The 20,146-nt window shown below is 52.4% G+C and overlaps 1 protein-coding gene across 2 annotated transcripts; it reads right to left on the bottom strand.

Moving 5' to 3' along the window:
- Window positions 1-1,107: 1,107 nt before the first annotated feature.
- HDGF (heparin binding growth factor) lies at window positions 1,108-10,943 on the bottom strand. Of its 2 annotated transcripts, none has more exons than XM_082834352.1 (6): window positions 10,582-10,943; window positions 4,281-4,357; window positions 3,999-4,137; window positions 3,142-3,321; window positions 2,643-2,866; window positions 1,108-2,450 (listed from the first exon to the last, which is right to left on the bottom strand). In XM_082834352.1, the coding sequence occupies exons 1-6, from the start codon at window positions 10,666-10,668 to the stop codon at window positions 2,444-2,446; spliced, it is 714 nt and encodes a 237-aa protein (XP_082690478.1). In that variant the 5' UTR covers window positions 10,669-10,943; the 3' UTR covers window positions 1,108-2,443. The 2 variants fall into 2 exon arrangements, with proteins under 2 accessions (XP_082690478.1, XP_082690479.1); XM_082834353.1 differs by lacking the exon at window positions 10,582-10,943 and adding an exon at window positions 7,170-7,319.
- Between the last annotated feature and the right edge of the window lie 9,203 nt (window positions 10,944-20,146).

Raw genomic sequence — 20,146 nt, 5'->3', positions numbered from 1 at the left:
TTGTAGTCCGCTGCTGCAAAGCAAGCGAGAAACAGGAAATTTGGCCTTGTAGGAAATCTAGGAAGCCTAAGAGCACCGTGAAGCACGTCGGGAATTGAAGGCAAAGCGGAATATGCTATCGCGCCTGCCACATTCCTGCACGTGCTCTGCGTGGAGGCCGCTGGGAATTGTAGTTACTAGAGACGACGGCTCCATTTTCTAGGTGATTGCGGCTTCTTCAAAGCAGAGGGCCTCGCTTTCTAGTGAGGCTACAGTCAATACTCTCCCCGCCCGCCCTCTGCTGGAGGGAGCCAAGGCAGTGAAGAAAGTGTCATAGGCTTTCTAAACTAAGGGATGAAACGTGGGCCCTTCCAATGCCAGTCGATGATCCAGTCACAAAATGTCAGACTGAAAGAAACCTGAGAGGATCTAATCCAGCCATTCCACTTAATTCAGGAGTATTGGGAGGATTCCATGCTATCAACCTCCCCGACCCTCATCACGTTATCAGTAGCGGGCATCCCTGGCTTTGCCCTTGAGGGTCAAAGTTGTTTCTACAACCAGCCCCAACACCCTAACTTCCCTGGCCATCGTGAGCTGTGACTGATACTGTCACCTCTCACAACCTACCTCTTCTTTTTTTAAATATTTATTTATTTATTTTGGCTGCACCGTCTCTCAGTTGCAGCACGTGGGATCTTCGTTGCAGCATGTGGAGTTCTTAGTTGTGGCATGCATGCGGAATCCAGTTCCCTGACCAGGTATCGAACCCAGGTCCCGTGCACTGGAAGCGGGGAGTCTTTCCCATTGGACCACCAGGGAAGTCCCACACCCTACTTCTTGTGCAAACTTTTAAAAAAACTTTCCCAGGTGCTTATGAGGGAAACTGTGTTAAACAGTGGCTGGGCAGAAGTAGAATACTGGGCACCATATTCTGTGACTTTGCCCTCATGTAGAATTTTAGATATCTCTAACAGACTGAGAATGGAGAAGTCTGGCACACCTTACCTCAATCTGAAAAGTGGATTTGGAAATCATTTGCATTCCCTTTCCCATTCCCCTGCACCATCAGTTAACCAATACACCCCCAAAGAATCAGTCAAAATCCAATGTAGTAATCAATGGGTTTTATTTTCCTAGAACTGAAATCATCTACGGTTCTCAGAGCTAAACTTCCAAAGCTACAGTCAGCAATTTTTCATCAGAGCCCAAGGGAGGGGGGCAAGGGTGAAAGAGACGAGAGACGGAAGAGCCAAATAGACCACTAGAAAGAGGCTGGGAGAGGGCGCTTATTTCCCTCTGGCCTCTCAGTGGGTTACAAATTGGATCTGGTGACAACACTGAGGGGACCAGGTGAGGGTATGTGGATGGGAAATGACACCAGAAGGAACACCAAAGCCCCAACTACAACAAGAAAAGTCATCAAGCCCCAAACAGAAGGGGAGCCTCCAAGTGCACCTCAGAAATGGGGGCAACAGTGGGGAAGAAAGGAGCAGAGTGGGGGGCACACAAAGGGATGGGGGGGGTCTTTAAAATTTTTTTTTTTGTAATTTTCTTTTATTAAAAACATTTCCTAAAAAATGTGTCTTTTCCTTTATGTCTGAGTGACGTATGTGACTGTAGGCTGGCCTTGAGCACTGTGGGGAGAGGGAAAAGGGCAGCTAAGGGTCTCCCCAGGGCATCCCATCTCTGGCCTGAGGTCTAAAGGTGGATGGATACTCCTCAACACTCCCATAGGAGCTGGGTGAAGTTAACCCTTCAGGTCTCAGGTCCTTGACCCAAAGAACTTGGAAGACCCCAAATCTTTTGATGATAAACTGTAACTCCCGTAACACCTAGGGTTGGCGTAAGAGAATGGGCATTGTCAACCATCAAGGATTTATTGAAGGGAGCCCCCCTCTCCCACAAGCTGTCCCACTTTCCCTGAATCCAGGTAGCTGGGAGAACAGGTGCGGGAGGAAGGGACAGGATGCCATCCTCTTGCCCACTCCCCCACCCCAACTTGAAGATTGCCCCTCCCAGGCCCCAGAAGCCCACCGTGCAACTTACACTCCATCCCTTCCACTCATAGCCCTGATCCCAACCAACCCAGAGGTCTAGAATGCCCGGGGAAGGGCGAGAGGGGTGTCAGAAGATGGAAATAGCCAGTCCAGGCCCTAACAAATACACTGGGAAACAGCTCCAGGCAGGGAGGGACACAGTGGCCTCATCTCATCCCACAGAGCAGAAAACACGGACCTGACTCAGGTCACAGGGGTGTGGGGACATGGAGGTGAGGGCCAGGTGGCCTGCCCCATCCGGGTCAATCTCCAGGGTCTGAGCTCAGAAGGGGGAGAGTGAGTGGAAGAGGAGAGTGGGTTGGGGTGGGGAAGGGGTTCCCAGTTTGCAGGCCATGGCCAGTTTCCCCAGTAGCACCCAGACAGCAGCAGGAACGGGGCGGGGGCTCCTCTTGAAACATTGGTGGCTACAGGCTGCGGGGGAGGGTTGGAGGGGAGAAGGGTTAATGGTGTGGCCTTGGCCTGGCCGGGCCCCAGCCAGTGCCGGCCTCCTGGGAGAGCCCACCCTGCCTCCCTGGAGGCTGACTGCTACAGGTCCTCCTCCTCCTCTCAGCAGGGGGCTGGGCCCTCCCAGCCCAGCTGCCTAGGGGCAGGGGGCTCACTCACCTCTCATGGTCTCTGATGCCCGGGGCCTCAGCATCTTCCTTGGCAGCCTCTTCCTCTTCTTCCTCCTCTTCTTCCTCCTGAGGAGGCCCCCGGCCAGAGCCCGGCTCCGAGGGGGTGCTGTTCTTCTCCACCTCCACTGGAACGGGCCTCTCACCCTCCAAGGTGGCCCCTTCCTTCTCCTCCCCTTCGGGGTCTTCTGTCTCCTTGGGACGTTTGGGGGAGTCCTGGGCAGGGTTAGCAGAGATGAGGTGGGTTGAGGCTAGAGAGGGAGGACACCAGCCTCCCCCTCCTTTCCCCAGAGGCTCTCCTTCCTAGGCAGACCCACAGTCCTCCAACCCTCTGCTAGCTGAGAGGTCTCCTGTGTCCCATCTTCTCAGCAAGGGACTCCCCAAAACTAGGGGCTGAGTCTGTCTCTCAGACGGGCACTCCCTGAAAAAGTCGTAACGTCCCTCCTCAGACTAGGAGCCTTGCTCTGGGGCCCCAGGTAGGGGGCAGTTACCTCCAGCAGGTCTCCCGCTCTCCTCTTCAGCGCCCCCTTCTCATTCTTCTCCTTGGTCGGCTCATCAATGACCAGCTTCCCTTCCTCATCACTGCTACCTTCGGCATTCCCCTTCTTATCGCCATCACCCTCGGTGGCTTCGGGCTCGGGCTCTTCCACACAGCTCTTTTTCTGGGAGGACTGCGGCGGAGACAGCAAAGGCTGAGTGGCACCAGCGACTGCCACGCTGGGCCCCCTCCCCAGACCCCTCCCTCGGCCACTCACTCCTTCCTTCTCCCACCTCTCCCCCGCCCCCACCCAGGTGCCCAGTCTCACAAGTGATTTGAGACCCACCTCTGTCGGATTAGCCCCGGGGTAAACCCACTGGCCGGGCAGGCAGGGCTCTGTGCAGGAGGGGGGAGGGCTGGAGCAGGAGGCAAAACCTCGGGTCAACTTCTCCCAGAGGGAGCTGGGACCCTTTCCCCGCCAACCCCCGCCCCCCACCCTCCCGCCTCATCCTGCCCGGCTCACGAGCACCTCCTCCTGGAAGCCTTTGTGGAAAGAGTTAAGGCCACATCCTATACTCACACTGGGCCTGCCAAAGGCCTGTCCCCACTTACCGCCTCCATCCTGTTCCTGCCCCCCCAGGCGCTGTCTAACAGGTGGCCCCTGACCACAGCTACATCACACACCCGGAACCCCTTCCCCTCTGCAAGAAGCCTCCCCCAACCCCCCACCCCACGAGCTCCTACTCTGAAAGCCCTGGTGTTGGTGTCTGAGCCCCCTGTTCCTGAAGCAGCACATGTGGGCCCAGGGGCTCCCGGCACCTATGGCCACACCCGCTTTCCAGGAGGTCTCTGGGGCGGATGGCAGCTCACCTGGTAGCCAGAAGCCTTGACGGTAGGGTTGTTCTCGATCTCCCACAGCCCCTCGCTGAACCCTTTCCGTTTGTTGGGCTTGCCAAACTTCTCCTTGGACTCCTCGTAAGGGAAGAGGTCTTTGGGGCCCAGGAATGCCCTGGTGAGAGATGGGAGACTGTGCTCTCGAGTCCCTCACCGCATCTGAGCTGCGCAGCCCCATAGGGAAGGCGTGCCGTCACCACTGCTCGTTCCCCAAAGTGGTCCCCCCGTGGCCCTCCCCACCTCTGCCCCCTCACTCACGTCTCGTGGGTCCCGAAAAAAAAGACTTGGTATTTGTTGGCTGTTGATTTCACGGCAGCCTCAGGCATCTCGTCAATCTGAGAGCAAGATAAGTAAAGTGAGCGTGAGCTGGAGTCTTGAGGTCACGAATTTGGGGCCGGAGGTTAGGGGTTAGGGGCTGATCTCTAGGGCACATCTGTGAAAAATCAGACTGAGAGGGACCCAGGAGTTCACCAAAGGGGTTTCTGAACCATTTTTAGCAGTGTGACTTTGTTCAAAAGAAGTCAGGCATAAAAGCCCAGCAGAATCCCCGCCTCTCTTTCACAAACCAAACAGCGTCCATAAACAGATCCTGCCCATAAGCTCCACGTCTTTGCCATCACCCGGGTCCAACCACTGTCCCCTCTTGCCTGGACTGAAACCACAGCCTCCCTCTCTTCTCTCAGTCTCCATTCTTGCCCCACTACAACTCATTCTCCACACTGCAGCCAGAGGGGGCCTTTCCAAGTGCGGGTCTGAGCATTTCATTCCCCCTGCTAGAAACCTTCCGGTGGCTTTTCAGGACTCTAGGGCCCACCTGTTCACCATTGTCCCTAATGTCAAGGTCTGAATTCCAATGCTGCCAACAGTATTTGTATGAGCTTGGGCAACTGACAGAACCTCAGTTTTCTCAACTGTAAAATGGAGATGGTCACAGTACTTAAGCCATAGCGTTGTAAGGATTAAATGACCATAGTGTAGTACGTCCCGCATATGTGCTCGCTATCAACATCCTCTCCCCAGTACGCTGCCCCTCTGCTCTCTGCTCCAGCCACACTGACCTTTCAGTCTCCTATAGTAACTCCTGATCAGCCTTCCAACCTCAGCCCCATCATCACTTCCTCCAGAAAGCTTCCCCACCTCTCCCAACCTGGTTGGCGTCCCAGATAAAACTCTCAGCACCTCTCCTTCACAGTGCTTTTTACAATTCTAGTTTTACAGTTTTACCGTTTGCTTAATGTCTACGTGGACTATACCTGCCCCGAGAACAGAGACATCTGTTTATAAGTCCAACACAGTGCCTAGCACCCAGTGAGTGCACAGTGAAGATATGCTGAATGACTCTATGAAACAGACAGAAGCAGCCTGCTCTGACTGAAGTGGAGAGGTGAGGCCAAGGGCTGCCTATTCAATATCCCCCATCAGTAGCAGCTCCAAAAGACTTCTAGGGAACTCTCTGAAAGTCATGTCATGTAGTCAGACTCTCTTATTTTACAGACAAGGAAACTGAGGCCCAGAAAAGAAAAGTGATTTGCCCAAGATGACAGGACAAGTTAGTGAGGGCCAGATTTCAGAACTAGAGCTCCTGACTTGATCCTCTGCCTCAAATGTCCTGGGGGCATAAGGGATGCTGTGGTGGAGAAGGTGCAGAGGTCTGAGGTCAGGGAAATGGTGAGAGACACTGGCCCAGATAGCCTCTCCCAGATCAGGCCCTGGAAGCCCAGGCCAAGCTGAGCTGGGGGGGGTGGGGGGGTGGGGGACGGGGGAAGAGGACTACAACTCCCAGCAACACTTGCAGCAGCCCTAGCGGCCGGGCTTCCCACCGGACAGAGGCCAGGTGGCCATGTTGGCTGGGGCCCGGGGTGCAGATAGGAAAGAGACAGACAGGCCAAGGCAGTGATTAAACACACAGAGACTAGGACAGAGTGCCTGACTGGGGGCCTGGGGAGACAGGGAGGCTAGGTGGATGGAAATAAGCTGAGACACACCCAGGAGATGGGGTGGAACCTGAGCAAGAATCTGAGGGGCATCTTGCTCCAGACATGGAGTCTTCAAGCTCCTGAGCACCTCCCCCCTTGCCCTGTGGCCTCTGGGGACAGAGGTCCAGCCCCTCCCCCCCAGGAAGGCTCAGCACAAACTGGGCCCTCCCCACAATCGGGAAGACACTGGGGTGTGAGAGCTGGGGGTGGAAAGGCACGCTGTCCCCCACCCCAGCTCAATCCCCATCGCCATGACAACCCAACCCCGCCCCCGGGGCCACTCAGCAACCAGGAATGTGACTGCCCCTCCCCCCCCAGGCCCTCTCTCCAGATTGGGGAGGAGGGGACACTAACACACACCCCACCCCCAAGCCTGGAGTCTGGCACCTGGGTCCCTGGCTGTGCCTGAAACCACAGCTAGGGCTGAGGGCTGCGGGCCCTTCTCAGGAAGGCAGAGCTGGGGTGTGGGCAAAGGAGGAGCCAGTCCTCTGCTAGGATACCTGGGTCCTGTTGCTAGCTCCCCACCCTCCTCTCAGAGGGGGAAGCAAAAAATAAAATGAGGGCCTCCAGGGCTTAGAGGTCCCAGGAGACAGGCATAGGACAATAATAGCAAAAGCTCTTTCCTAGGCCTCTTGTTGGTGGATCATCGAGCACCAGGAAAGAGGACGGGGGGGGGGGGGGGGGGCGGGGGGGGGAATATCTAAGGGTCCCAGCTGGGAACTACTTTGGGCTCTGCATTTTCAGTGCCACACTTGAGCCAGGACGTTAACAGGCTTGTAGGAAACATGTGATGAAAAGGGAGAAACTGAGGCTCAGGAAAGGGGGGATGGGGTCAGAAACAGGAGACATGAGGTCCTCTCAAGGAGCTCAGACCAGGCAAAGCAGCGCTCTGCCCGTCAGTCTCTTTCCCGTGGGAAGCGAACTCAAAGAGAGGTAGCTGAACGCTGTGACAGGGGATCCAGGAGGCCACCAGCTGCCCAGCCTCAGGGGCGGGGGAGAAACCAAAGAATGGATGGGAATTAAAAATAGACAGAACGGGACACACCAGATATACCCGCCCTGCTGACTTCTAGCCAGATAAAGGGTAGGTCGAGAGGAAAGAGGGAGGCCAGGGGCCTGGGAAGATGGGCATCTACCCCCAAAGCATAAAGCCACCCCAATCCCACCTCACCTCGAGTGTAGGCAACCGTGGGGGAAGGGCCAGGAGAGGCGTGCTCCTTTTACTTAATGGAATTCCCAACCCCTCACCCCAAAAAGGGGAGACATTCCTTCTCTAGTGGACCCTTCATCCTTCAAGCCACAAAGGAAATGTCTTTCTGCATTTGGAAGTGAAGGGAGGTTCTTCATCGACGACATAGAGGATATGAAGTCTCAGGGGAGGCCTGTACTCCCAATACAGACATGTGTCTCCCAGGCGGTGCCTTTATATCCAGGTTGTGACTCAGAACAAGTGAGTCAAAGCTAAGTGGGTCAGGGTGGGGCCAGATGAGTGCTGGGTACCCCACTGCACCTCCTCCACTGGCCAACAGGGGAGGGGGCTCTGCTACTTCTCAGCCATTCCAGGAATCCTGGCAAGTTACCTTCCCCCACCCCCAACCCGGCTGGGGCTCATCCACTCCCACCCCCACCCCACCCCCCTCTGCACGTGCCTCATTCCATCACACAGGCCTGAGCACAAGTCCCATCCTCCCAGAGCCCAGGGCACCTTCTAAGGCCTGAAGGACCCAGGTGAGGAGTGGGGAGAGAGGACTGAACACCTCTACCCCAGCCTCATACCAAATCCAGGCCCAGGGGCGCCAGCTCAGCACATAGAAAGGCAGCAGAGAAGGCTAAGCCCACCCTGACTGCCAGCCAGGGTTCTGACCACCACACCCAAGGCCCAGGCCCAACCTGACCCATGAACCGTAAAATGTGGGACAGGAGACAGTTGGGGTCAGGAAAGTGTGGCAAGCCCAAGAGGCAGAAAAGAGAAGGTGGTGTGGTGCCTGGATGTGGGGGAAGGGCAGAGGGCGGACAGATGGGCGAGGCCCTCTGGCTGCTCAGGTTTCCTGGGACTGTGAAACAGGAAGTGGAGAAAGGAGGAAGGAACCTCAGGGGGAAAATCCCTGAGTCTTGGAGGTTAACTGTTAAGTGCTTGGAGATCCCCCAGGAAGTCTGGCAGGAGGAAGAGGAAAGGAGAAGGTTAAGATGGAGTCACACCATCCTTCCAGGCAGGTGTTGCCTACCACGTGGTCCCTCTGGCTGAACTCTCCAAGCACTGGGCTGTTCCAGTCTCACCCAGAGTCAGCCGTCCTCCCCAGAAGCAGAGGCTGAGGAAGGAAAGCCCACACAGTGGCCTTCACCATGGCTGAGGACTCTGGTTGCCTATTAGATGGAGCAGTCAGCGAGGCCCCCCTACTCCTCCTCCATCTCAGGAGGAGCCAGGCCCCCCTTCAGGCTCTGCCACTCACAAGACTAAGACAGCACCCAAGGATGGTGAGGTATTCGGAAGATAACAACCTTGGGTGTACCACTCTCTCCAATTTTCAGAATCAAGACCCGGAGCACAGGCAAAGGGTGGGGTCCTATCTCTTTGGGATCCAGTCTGATCTCCCTCCCCCAACCCAAACTTTATCTAAAGGGCCCAGGCCTCAACAGAGCAAGAGACTGCCTCCCTGTTCTGCTCTTCTGTCCTGGAGGCGTAGGGTGAACAGAGGAAATGGACAGCATCCCCAGTCCCAGGCGCTGCCCTCACTCCAAAGGCTACCAGAAACCTGAAGGCCTTCTTCACAGGGGCCAATGTGGGTCTGCATGGGCCCCCCTTTCTCTCTTCCCTGCAGCCTGAAGGGGTTCCCTACAACCCCCATTCCAGCTGAGCCCCCTCCTCAGTCTCCGGACTTTGTCCCACCCCCAGGAGGTAGAAGCAGTAGAGACCTGTGTTCAGTTCTTGCCCTGCCCACCAGGACCTTGGCATCTGGACCAAGAAGCCAGATGGATCAAAGGTGCAGGGTAAAGTACATGAGTGTTCACACACCACACACATACATGCACACACAAGGCTGTCTGTGGCTGCTTCCTCACACTGCCCCCCACCCCCTAAACCCAAGTCCCCTAGGAGGCCCTGGAGGCTGGGGGAGCCCTGCTTCACTCTGTACTTCACTCCCATTCCAGAGGCCAGACATCTAGAAGTTGCAGGGAACAAGGAGCTCAAGGCATATGGGATTAGGTCTATTCCTCAGGAGAGGGTACTGAGTGAGGAAGGGTCTCCTGGATTTTCTCGGAGTGGCCCCAAAGTTGGTCTGGACACTGAACAGGACCCAAGGGAGCCTGGGGCAACTTCCCGAGCTCAGAGCAGGGTCTGGCCCAGATGAAGACACAGACTCATGTGGAAAAGAGCAACCCACAGCCATAAGGCAGTTCTGCACTTGGTCCCCTTGCCCAGAAGACTCCCTCCCTCTACTCCTCTCTGCCCTTGGATTACACTCTACAGGAGTCCTATACCCTAGGGCCGATACCAAAGGCCTCTCTCTACACCAACGTTGAAATAAGGTGCCAGAGACACTGTGCCCTGTGACACCCCCCACCTCCTCCAGCACTCTCTGGCAACCTCCCTTACTCCTTACTTCACCTGTCTCAGTTCTTAGGGGAAACATGATGAATGCGCCAGGCTGGGCATTTGGGCCCCACCCTCCCACCTGGCCAGGTGCTGGGGTGGGGGGAGGGTGGGCGCCTCACATTGGCGGGCTGAATCAACCACATGGCAGACTGGGCCGTTCTGGCGGGAGAGGCTCAGAAATGGGGAGGAGAAGCAACTCGGGTTCCCCCCACCTCCACTAAGAGGCAGGGCAGTCTGGACTGGACTTCCCAATTCCAACAAGGGCTCTGCCACCTTCAGCCCCCAATCTGAGTCGGCAGCATACGGAGAAATATTTTTGTGGAGCTGAGGAGTGAAGGGTACTAGCCGGTGATTTCCAAGCTAGACGGACCCCCTCTTCTGCCGCCCCACAACGATTCCTCGACCCTCCCAACTTCAGACCTCTTACGGATGCCCCAAACCAAAGTTTTCTAGAAGCGAACTCCGCCTCCATCTAGCCTTTCAGGGCTGAGATCCTTCTTAACCATCTAATGTAGAAAGAGGAGAGTTTGAACTGGGGGTAACAATCAGTGAAGAAACTGGGGGTCTCTAAGGGGGTCCCTGAAGGGGGTAGCGGTGGCGCCTGGGGGGCGGTGGGAGGAGTTACACTGCTGGCCCAAACCCAGGCAGCGCGCCCGAAACCGCTGGGAGTATGGGGGCTGGGGGCGGAACTGAGCACGCGGAGCCGGGGGCCGGGAAGTGACCGGCGCCCTCAGATCCCCACGCCGCGCACACGCCACCACGCGCGGACGCCGTGTGGCCAGGTGTTCGCCGCTGCCGCCACCACCACCCCCACCACCCCGCCTCCACCATTATATAACCGGCGGGTGGGCTTGAGTCGCTCGGGAAAGATTCGGGGACTCAGACGCCCCCCACCCCCACCCCCTCCGCGCGGAGCGTTCTTGCCCTCTCGGGTGTTATGCAACCCAAGTCTGGAGGTGGATAGGGGGCGGCGGGCCGCCCTGCTCACCCGGGCCGGCCAGTGTGGGTAGCCCTTCATCTTGGCGAACACCAGGTCCCCGCATTTGTACTCCTTCTGCCGGTTGGATCGCGACATGGCGGGGCTCCGGGCGCCCCGGGCTCCGCGCCGGGCCGGAAAGCGCGAGCCCAAGTTTGCGCGTGCGGCGGTGGCGGCGCCGCTCCGCTCCGGCCCTCGCGCGGCCCCCGCCTCGATGGTGGCCCCCGGCCCGGGCTCCGGCGCGGCCACGGCGTCTCCGCCCGCGCGCCGCACGGACGGGGCGGGCGCGGATCGGGGGCAACGCTCCGGCGCGATGGGTGCGCGCTCGTGCAGTTGTTTGTGTTTGAAATTCAATTGCTCCCTCCGCTGCGCGAGGCCTCTTCCTCCACCCCCCTCCCGGTCCCCACTCCTCCTCCTCCCTCCTCCCTTTCTCACTCCTCCTCCTCCTCCCTCCTCCGCGCTCCCTCCCGCGGCGGTTTGATGAGTGCGGCTTCTTGACGCCCTGTGCCTGCCACTGCCCGACGCCCAACCTGGAGCCGCCTGGCGGTGCGCGGCGACACAGGCGTGAGGAGCCGATTGCCGAGCAAGCCGAGTAGGCTTTGTGTGCCCGCTGTCGGTGGGTGCCCGCCCGCCCGGGAGGAGCTGGCGCCCGGCAGGACGGAGCGGCCTGGCGCCCCTCCCCCGGCCCCTCGGGTCGCTCCCAACTGCGGCTTCGGCGCTGCCAACTGTCGACGTCTAGGCGCAGTGTCTCCCTGCCCTCGGCTCCATCCCTATCCACGAATGTTTGCTGGGCACCCAGTGCATGGCAGCGTGCTGGGCGCCGGGGCGAGAGCTGGGCGCCGGGGCGAGAGCTGGGCACCGCGCCCCTGAGCGCACAGAGGTTTGGCCTGGACCTCGACGTGCTTACAGTCTGTGGGGCGGCTCCTGAAACGTCGGGGATTGCGCCCTACGACGGCCTTTGTGGAATTCGGTATCGAGGAAGCTTCGGAGGGGTTGTGGCACAAAGTGGCCACGTTCCATGTGCATTAGACAGGTCTCGGTTCTCTGCTACTTCCTGGCAGAAGAGATCTGGGCTTTACCACCAGTTAAGCCCTCAAAGATGAGCTCTGTTCTAGTGGGAAGAGACAGTAGAATGCCAGTAAATCCCAAACCATCGATAAAACGTGAAGTCACTAGATCTCTCGGGGCGGTGAGAGTGGGGAGAAATCTGGGAAGGCTTCATAAAGTGGTGACTTTTGAGTTGGGCCTTAAAGGACGAATGTGAGCTTGCCGGATTCCAGAGACAACATTTTAGACTAGGTTATATGTTAAGAACTGATAGAGCCAAAACTTGAATTCACGTCGCTTACCATTAAGCCAAACAAGACTTTGCCGTAATTACATCTTTGATTTGCTGTCACTCTGTTGATCTTGGATCTGCCGAAATTCCAGACACCTATGGTAACTTAGAAATAAGCTATTTGGATCTTATGTTATAGTATGTCCAGATCCTTAAAATTTTCAACAAAATATTCTAGGTTTGAAGAGAGAAAATATGTCTGTTTTTCTTCCCACAAGTTTCCTGATCCTACTTCAAAGCATATGCAAAGTCTCCCTGAAAAAGAAGCGCAGGATGAAGCCAAAAGGCCCAGATCCACATCCTACCCTGCTGTTCACTAGTCATGAGAACTTGGGCTACCCCCTGAACTTCTCCCTGAGCCTCAGTTTCTTCAGCTGTGAGATGGGATCACATTACTTTCCTGCCAACATCACAGACATGGAAGGGCTGCTTATCATTAGCTGAGGGCTGACCTTGCTCCCTGCAGGCCTTCATATCAGTTGGTTGTCCTTATGTCCATGGCAATGCATTTCACAATTGTTGCCTTTGTAGAATGTGGCCTCTCAGCATAATCCCACCTTGTGATAGGAGGTGGCTGGCCCTGTCCACAGGCACTCCAGGCCCCAGGCTGCTGGCACAGCGGGGCACTCTGCAAGGTCCTCATGCATGCCCTCAGCCACAGACTTGTCGATTTGTTTCAATAGCAAATCCAAACTTGTTGCAACAGAGCAGCTAGATCCAGTTGGTGTTTACTCTACCATGCATTCCAGTTTGAAATGCAGTCAGTGTGATAGTCCAGATTCTGTCAGGCTAATACCCTTCTTTGTTGTTCTTATTGTTGTTAGGAGAGAATCTTGTCACAAGTTCTTAGAAATGTTTCAGTAAATCCAGTGTCACAATTGGTTTCCTTTTATTTAGTGTTCAGGCCAGTATTATAAATATGCCGTTTCAGTGCAACAAACATGTTTTTTAAACTATTTTCCAATTTAGCACACCCCAATTTAGTTTAAACCAAAGACTCCTATCCATTTCTCCACTTTGTTGCATGGAGATGGCAATAAGGCTTCTTCAATTCTTTTTGCAACAAATCTCTTGGGCCTGTCATTCAGTCTGCCATGCAGATGCTGGTTGCAATAAAACAACCAGGGTTCCCTTTGTTGCAATAATCTCCCAGGCCTTGGTTGCAATTTAATATCCAAGTTCTCCTTACAATAACATCATCAACCAATTCACAGCTGCCCCTAACAACCAAGCCAGGAGCCACAGAGGGTCAGTTACAGGGGCGGGCATAAACCTGCTTCCCCTGGAATTCAGGTCTAATTTAGCGCTTTGCAGACTTTAATGTGCAAATGAATCACCTGGGGATCCTCTTAAAAAGCAGATTCTAACTCAGTAGGTGTGGGGTGCCCACATTTCTATTTCATCACCGAAGGTGCTGCTGCTTTGGACCTCTATTGATTAGTAAGGTCTAAAACACTCGGTCACAGGCCCCCGACTGCTAGTCCAGCTTGGAACCAATTCACAGATGTCTCAGTGAGATGATTCCTTTGATGCTGGTGCTTGATTCTACGTTTGTGGCGGGGGGCGGGGGCGGGGGGGAGGTCAAGACAGACAGTGGACTTGGGGCCCTAGAGCAGAGAAGGCTTGAGGGTGCAGATCTGGCTCTAGGGTTCTGAAGCGAGTCTGGAGGAGCTAGGTCAGGGAAGATGGTGGCGGACTTCTTTCTGTCCATGTCAGGAAGAAGGAGGAACTGGCACAGCAGTAGGGTTGTGGAATTTAGAGTACTAGAGGAAGGGGCAATGTAGTCTAGTGGAAACAATCTGTGTTTGTTTGAAACTTGCTTTTAGCAAATGACTTAACTAGAATTTCTAAACAAAATTTTCTTCCACTGCAAAAATACTAATACAAATAGCCACCCTTATGGTGTGGTTGTAAAGTGAAAAGGAGATCATCTGAGTGAAAAACTTACCTGCTCATTAGTTTCAAAGGAAATGTCAGCTTCCTTCCCTTTAACTCCTAAGAGAGAGTCGAGGGGTTTGGCTCCGGTCCCAGCCCTCAACGCTGTGTGACCTGCTCCCATTACTACTTCTTGGGCCCGGTTACCCCTTCTGGAAAATGGAGGAGAGAAGGATGGGAAGTTTAGAACAGTGGTTTTCAAAACCGCCTCCATTGGCCCCTCCCACTGGTGCCTCCCCAAATAAAAAAGCATTCATGGGCTTCCCTGGTGGCCCAGTGGTTGAGAGTCTGCCTGCCGATGCAGGGGACACGGGTTCGTGCCCCGGTCTGGGAAGATCCCACATGCCGCGGAGCGGCTGGGCCCATGAGCCATGGCCTCTGAGCCTGTGCGTCCAGAGCCTGTGCTCCGCAACGGGAGAGGCCACAACAGTGGGAGGCCCATGTACTGCAAAAAAAAAAAAAAAAAAAAAAAAGCATTCATGGTTTTATGCATTTTACAAGGAGTCAGAGATAACAGGGTCTAAGTACCTGCTCCACCACTGTGACACACTGTATTGCTTTAGGAAACCTACTTTACTGCTCCCAGTCGCAGTCTGCATGTCTGTGAAATGGGTGAGTTTCAGTTTCCATGTCTGTAAAAAGGGTTGTGATGAGGATTGAATGAATTTAATGTATTTTAAAGTGCTTTGAATAGAGCCAGGAACATGGTAAATGCTTGATAAAATCAGTGATCACTGTATTTATCAGATTCGATTGAGTAATAGTTCAAGAAAATGGGTTACTTTGCAGTGAGCTTCTAGGTACTAGCCTTATGCGCTGATAAAGCTGGCACTACTACAATGAATGTGGGTGTTCACATGGGCTTGGGAACCCATTTACCTGCGTTTGAGTCCCACTCCACCACTTACCAACTGTGTGACCAGCCACAAGTTACTCAACCTTTCTGTGCCTCAGTTTTCCATCTGTAAACGGGGATGTTGAGAACAGGCTTAGAACAGACTTGTGGGATCTTAGTTCCTGGACCAGGGCTTGAACCCAGGCCCTTGGCGGTGAGAATGAGGTGTCCTAACCAGTGGACCACCACGGAATTCCCTTAGCTAGTTTTCTTAAAAATGCTTATGTTTTATAACTCTTCTGTATGTATAATATCCTGTATAAGAAAAATATATTTTTTTAAAGAGGATTCTATTTTTATTTATTATTTAATTTTTTTGGCCACCATGCAACTTGCGGGATCTCAGTTCCCCAACCAGGGACTGAACCTGGGCCACAGCAGTGAAAGCCCGGAATCCTAACCACTAGGCCACCAGGGAACTCCTGGATTCTGTTTTTTAAAAAGTGAGAATCATTGGATTCATTCTCTAAAGCTATTCTTTTAACATATCTATTTAAATGTAAGTTAATTAAAACGAAATATTCCCTTCTTCAGTCATATGAGCCACTCTTTAAGTATTCAGTGGTCTCATGTGGCTATTGGCTACTGTATTGGACAGAGCAGATACAGAACATTTCCATTAGCTCAGAAAGTTCTATTGGACAGCAGTGTTCCAAGGCCATGGCTTTCCATTTGAGCTGTACATTAGAGTCACTTGAAGAATTATAAAATACTAATGCCTGGGCCAGACTCCCCAGAGTTTAGATTTAATTGGTTGACAGTGGAAGCTGTTGAAGTGTTTAGGCAAGAGCAGAGGTGAACTTCTAGAAGATTCATTTGGAGGCAGCACGGGTGTGGAGTGGCTTGGAGTTGCCAGGTCATGGAGAGGGTACAGCGGTGGTCTCTGCTGAGGGACGTGTGACCTCACATGTGGAAGGGGCTATGAAAGCTCCCGGGGAGCTGTATTCCTGGGTTCTCTTCTCCACTCTTCCAAGAATTATGGTGGCAACGGCTCCTTGGCTCCTCAGCCCTCAGGGGAGAGAACTTCAGCCTTCATAGACCAGGAAAGAGTCAGGAGCAGCTCAAGATCCCATGAGTTGTAGATGCCATTTAAAAAAATTCAGCTTAGGGCTTCCCTGGTGGCGCAGTGGTTGAGAGTCCGCCTGCCGATGCAGGGGACACGACTTCGTGCCCCCGTCCGGGAAGATCCCACATGCCGCGGAGCGGCTGGGCCCGTGAGCCATGGCCGCTGAGCCTGCGCGTCCGGAGCCTGTGCTCCGCAACGGGAGAGGCCACAACACTGAGAGGACCGCGTACCGCAAAAAAAAAAAAAAAAAAAAAAAAAATTCAGCTTAATTTTTGTATATGTAATGAATATGTGTATATGATGCAAAATTTAGAAAGTCAAGAAGATAATTTAGCGAAAAGTCATCTCATGTTACCCCTCCCTATCCCTTGCCACCCCAATTTTCTTCTTAGAGGCAAAAATTTACCAATTTGTATGTATTTTTCTAGTAATATTCTCTCTATATAATTTTCAAGCAAATGCAGAGCTATCTATTTCCTTTACACAAATTGTAGCATCTCACTTTCACCGTTCTGTACTTTACTACCTTTTACTTAATAATATATCTTGGAACTCCTTCCATTTCGGTACACAAGGATTGGCCCCATTCATTTTAATGATTGCATAATAGTTCACAACATTTCTGTGTCATAAATGATATAATCAGCCCCCTGTAGATGGATGTTCAGGTTTTTTCCTTTCTTTTGATAATACCAATAATGCTGTAGTGAATAAAACTGTACCATTTCATCTCTTTCACGGGTGAGGATCCTCACCATTTTTCTCTCCCATTTGCAAGATGAAAAAGGTCATTCACAGCAACATTATTTGCAGGAGTTTGCTGACAAGTAGTGCTGGAAGTAACCTTGCTAATTATAGACAGGGGCATCTAAGGTTGAATGAGAAGCCTCCATTGTGTACAGCCACAAACCCCAGGTCTGTCTGCTTTCCCCTTGGTCCCTGAGACTTAAAGGAATGAGGTCTGGGACCAGAGTCAGGCTGACAGAATTGCTGTGGCTCTGATCGTGTCTGACCACACTTTTCAGCCCTCTCCCACCAAGGGCATTGCTCTGAGACACCAGGGACAGAGGCCTAGGGAGGAGAGGAGCCTGGGAGGTGCCTGGGTGAGGAGGGGCCAAGGGCCCTTTTCTGGAATGATAAGATTGAGCCCTAGTGGGTTCTCTGCCTCTCTCCCCACCTCCCCACCACCGAGGGAGAGAGACCAGCAGTTTTGGCTCTGCTGGAGGAAGCTGATTATGGCTTCTGTGGGCACAGATGGCAATGGAGGTACTGAAAGGCCACCATTTCTGCCACCACATTGCCACAGGCTTGAAGCTTCATTCATTCACCCCCACATATATTCACAGCGCATTGGTAGGTGCTGTGCCAGGCCCTGAGGGAGTGTTGGGGGCAAGGCGTAGGTCTGAAGGTGAATAGGTGGCTGGCAGTGAGTAGTCTGGTCTACAGCTTTCCTCCTGGAATCTCCCTTCCCAAGCCTCCTGGGGATTCCCTTCATCCCTCTCCTGTATTTTCTAAATCCTAGGTGTTTCTTTTTCATGGTTAATCTCCCCTCCCCCCCTTTTTTTTGATAGAGCACATCCTCTGGTAGCTCCCTGAGTAAAGGTGCTTAGAATGGAACAGTTTGGAGAACTTCTATGTCTGAAAATGTCTTTATTCTACCCTCCCACTTGATTGATGGCTTGGCTTGGAGTTGAATTCTAGGTTGGAAATATTTTTCCTCTGCATTTTTGAAGGCCTTGCACATTCTGTCCTGACCCATTTTTTTTGTTGTTGTTGTTTTGTTTTGTTTTGCAGCATATTTATTTATTTATTATTTTTGGTTGTGTTGGGTCCTTACTGCTGTGTGCGGGCTTTCTCTAGTTGCGGTGAACAGTGACTACTCTCCGTTGTGGTGCGCGGGCTTCTCATTGCAGTGGCTTCTCTTGTTGCGAAGCATAGGCTCTAGGTGCGCAGGCTTCAGTAGTTGTGGCATGTGGGCTCAGTAGTTGTGGCTCATGGGCTCTAGAGCACAGGCTCAGTAGTTGCGGTGCACAGGCTTAGTTGCTCCGTGGCATGTGGGATCTTCCTGGACCAGGGCTCGAACCTGTGTCCCCTGCGTTGGCAGGCAGATTCTTAACCACTGCACCACCAGGGAAGTCCCTGTCCTGATCCATTTTAAGAGATCTGTTTCTTTTCTTTGGGAACTTTCAGGATCTTTTCTTTGTCTTCAGTGTTCTGAAATTTCATGTTGGTGTGGATCCATTTTTACCCATTATGCTGAGCAGTGGGTAGGCCCTTTCAATCTGAAAACAAACGCTCGTCCTGGGAAGTTTTCTGTAATTATTCCTTTGACGATTTCCTTCCCTCTGTGTTTTTTCTGTTGTCTCTCTTTTTTTTTTGGAACTCTTATTATTCAGATATTAGACTTTCTGGGCTGGTTCTCTGATTTTCTGAACTTTTCTCTTCCAACTCTTCTAGTGAGAATTTTATTTGTGTGCTTATATTTTGATTTCTCAAGAGCTCTATTTTATCTTCTGCTTGTTACTTTTTTATGGCATTCTGTTCTTGTTTCATGTATATAGTATTTTCTCTTACTTATTTGAGAAAATTGTTAGGTTTTGGAAGTTTTCTTCTCCCTGCACTTTCTCTCTTTTTACTTGTTTGTTTTGTCTCTATCATTCATGTCAGAGTGCCTGCTCATGTTTAAGAGTGAGGGACTTAAAAAAAAGAGTGAAGGACTAAAAAGACATCTTGTACCTATGGGCATGTGGTTGGGGCTTCTCAACTGAGAACTTGATGTGAGGGTTATCTGGCTGGGAAATTTGTAGGGGGAATCTCTGATGTGGGATTCCATAGATCTTTCTTCTTGGGCTGAACACATTTTCCTGTGGAGATTTTTCCCAGCATCTAGCCTTTAGGGTAAAGGCCGTGGCCAGTCTTCTGGAGAATTAGGTCTGGGGTCTCAGTATTCCATGTGCGTATTGCTTTAACTCCTTTGATTTCTGTAAAATACCTCTGCCCTTGACTGTGCCTGGTTTTCCCCATAGCAGAAACCCTCTTGTTTTGTTCCCTCTGGAAAAAAACAAAAACAAAGACCCTTTATTTTTTCTGGGATTGGGGAGAGGCAGTCTTCCACTAGCATGAAGTGGGGGAGGGGATTTAGGGATCTAACTGTTTGTTAACCATCTTGTAACCAGCCCTCACTTTTGCTCCCTTCCCTTCTCATTTACTTCCGGAGGTACTTGATGCCACCACTCCTGAGCCCTTTGAGGTTTCCACAGATACTTCAGATTCATTCTCACCATTCCCCAAGGCCAGCTTGCTTCTCGGCTCTCTTGGATATGCCAAGTCAGTACCATTGATGCATCTTGCTCTCCACCTTCCAAATGTTGTTACTGTGATCTCCTTTTCTCATGTCCCCATCTTTGTGGGTTTAAATCTTTTCAAAATGATCTTTAATGCCTTAAAAAAATTCCTTTAATTGAAGTTTTAGTAGAATTTCAGGAAGGAACCAAATTAGATATGTCTATTCTATTCACTATCTTTAATGGAAGACTTTATAACTGTTATTACTACTTTTGAATAGGCAATACATGCACAAGTTACAAATTTCTAAAGGTATAAAGGAGTAAGCAGTAAGAAATAAATCCCCTTCCCATCCCTGTCCTCAAGTTTCTATTATCAATTTCTTGCACGAAAACAACCTTTCAAGGGCAGGGTATCTACCTATTAAGGTAAATCATTAATCTTTACAGTAAGAGGACCCTGCTTAGAAAATGTTTGTCAAAAAGATCTCTGCCCTTTTGTGGTGTCTCTTCACTGCAGGGCAGCAAGATATGTTGACCAGGAACAAGGATAGTCATTTCCCTTTGAAAGTTTCCCATTCTCTTACGGTTCTGAATCATTTCACTGTGTGTTAATATCAGATGTCTCTCACAGAAGTAGGGTAGGGTTCCTTCATACTCTATCCATTTTTCAAAGGAGGAAAGTGAGACTCAGAGAAGAGAAGTGACTGTCCAAAGTCACCAGAAAGTAGGTTGGGGAACCTAGATTCGAAAAGGTGGTATTAGAAGTCAGTACTGTGCAAAGCATACCAGCTGCGAGGTAGGACTGGAAGGTCTAGTTTCTCAACGCGGTCCTCAGTGCACCTGCTTTGCAATCAACTGAGGAGTTTCTTAAAAATTCAGACTTCTGGACTTCCCTGGTGGCGCAGTGGTTGAGAGTCCGCCTGCCGATGCAGAGGACACGGGTTCGTGGCCCGGTCCGGGAAGATCCCACATGCCACGGAGCGGCTGGGCCCGTGAGCCATGGCCGCTGAGCCTGTGTGTCCGGAGCCTGTGCTCCGCAACGGGAGAGGCCACAA

Source organism: Leucopleurus acutus, assembly GCF_964270905.1.
Source record: "Leucopleurus acutus genome assembly, chromosome: 2".
NCBI lineage: Eukaryota > Metazoa > Chordata > Mammalia > Artiodactyla > Delphinidae > Leucopleurus > Leucopleurus acutus.
Note: the sequence above shows the minus strand (reverse complement) of the source record. Positions and strands in the feature narration are given on the sequence as shown.

What these genes read in the sequence shown, in the direction of transcription:
- HDGF (XM_082834352.1), bottom strand. Translation starts at nt 10,668, where the DNA reads ATGTCGCGATCCAACCGGCAGAAGGAGTACAAATGCGGGGACCTGGTG. An exon ending in ACCCACACTGGCCGGCCCGG is followed by an intron (nt 4,358 to 10,581) that starts GTGAGCAGGGCG and finishes TCTTGCTCTCAG; the next exon opens with ATTGACGAGATGCCTGAGGC. An exon ending in TCAAGGCTTCTGGCTACCAG is followed by an intron (nt 3,322 to 3,998) that starts GTGAGCTGCCAT and finishes TCTCCGCCGCAG; the next exon opens with TCCTCCCAGAAAAAGAGCTG.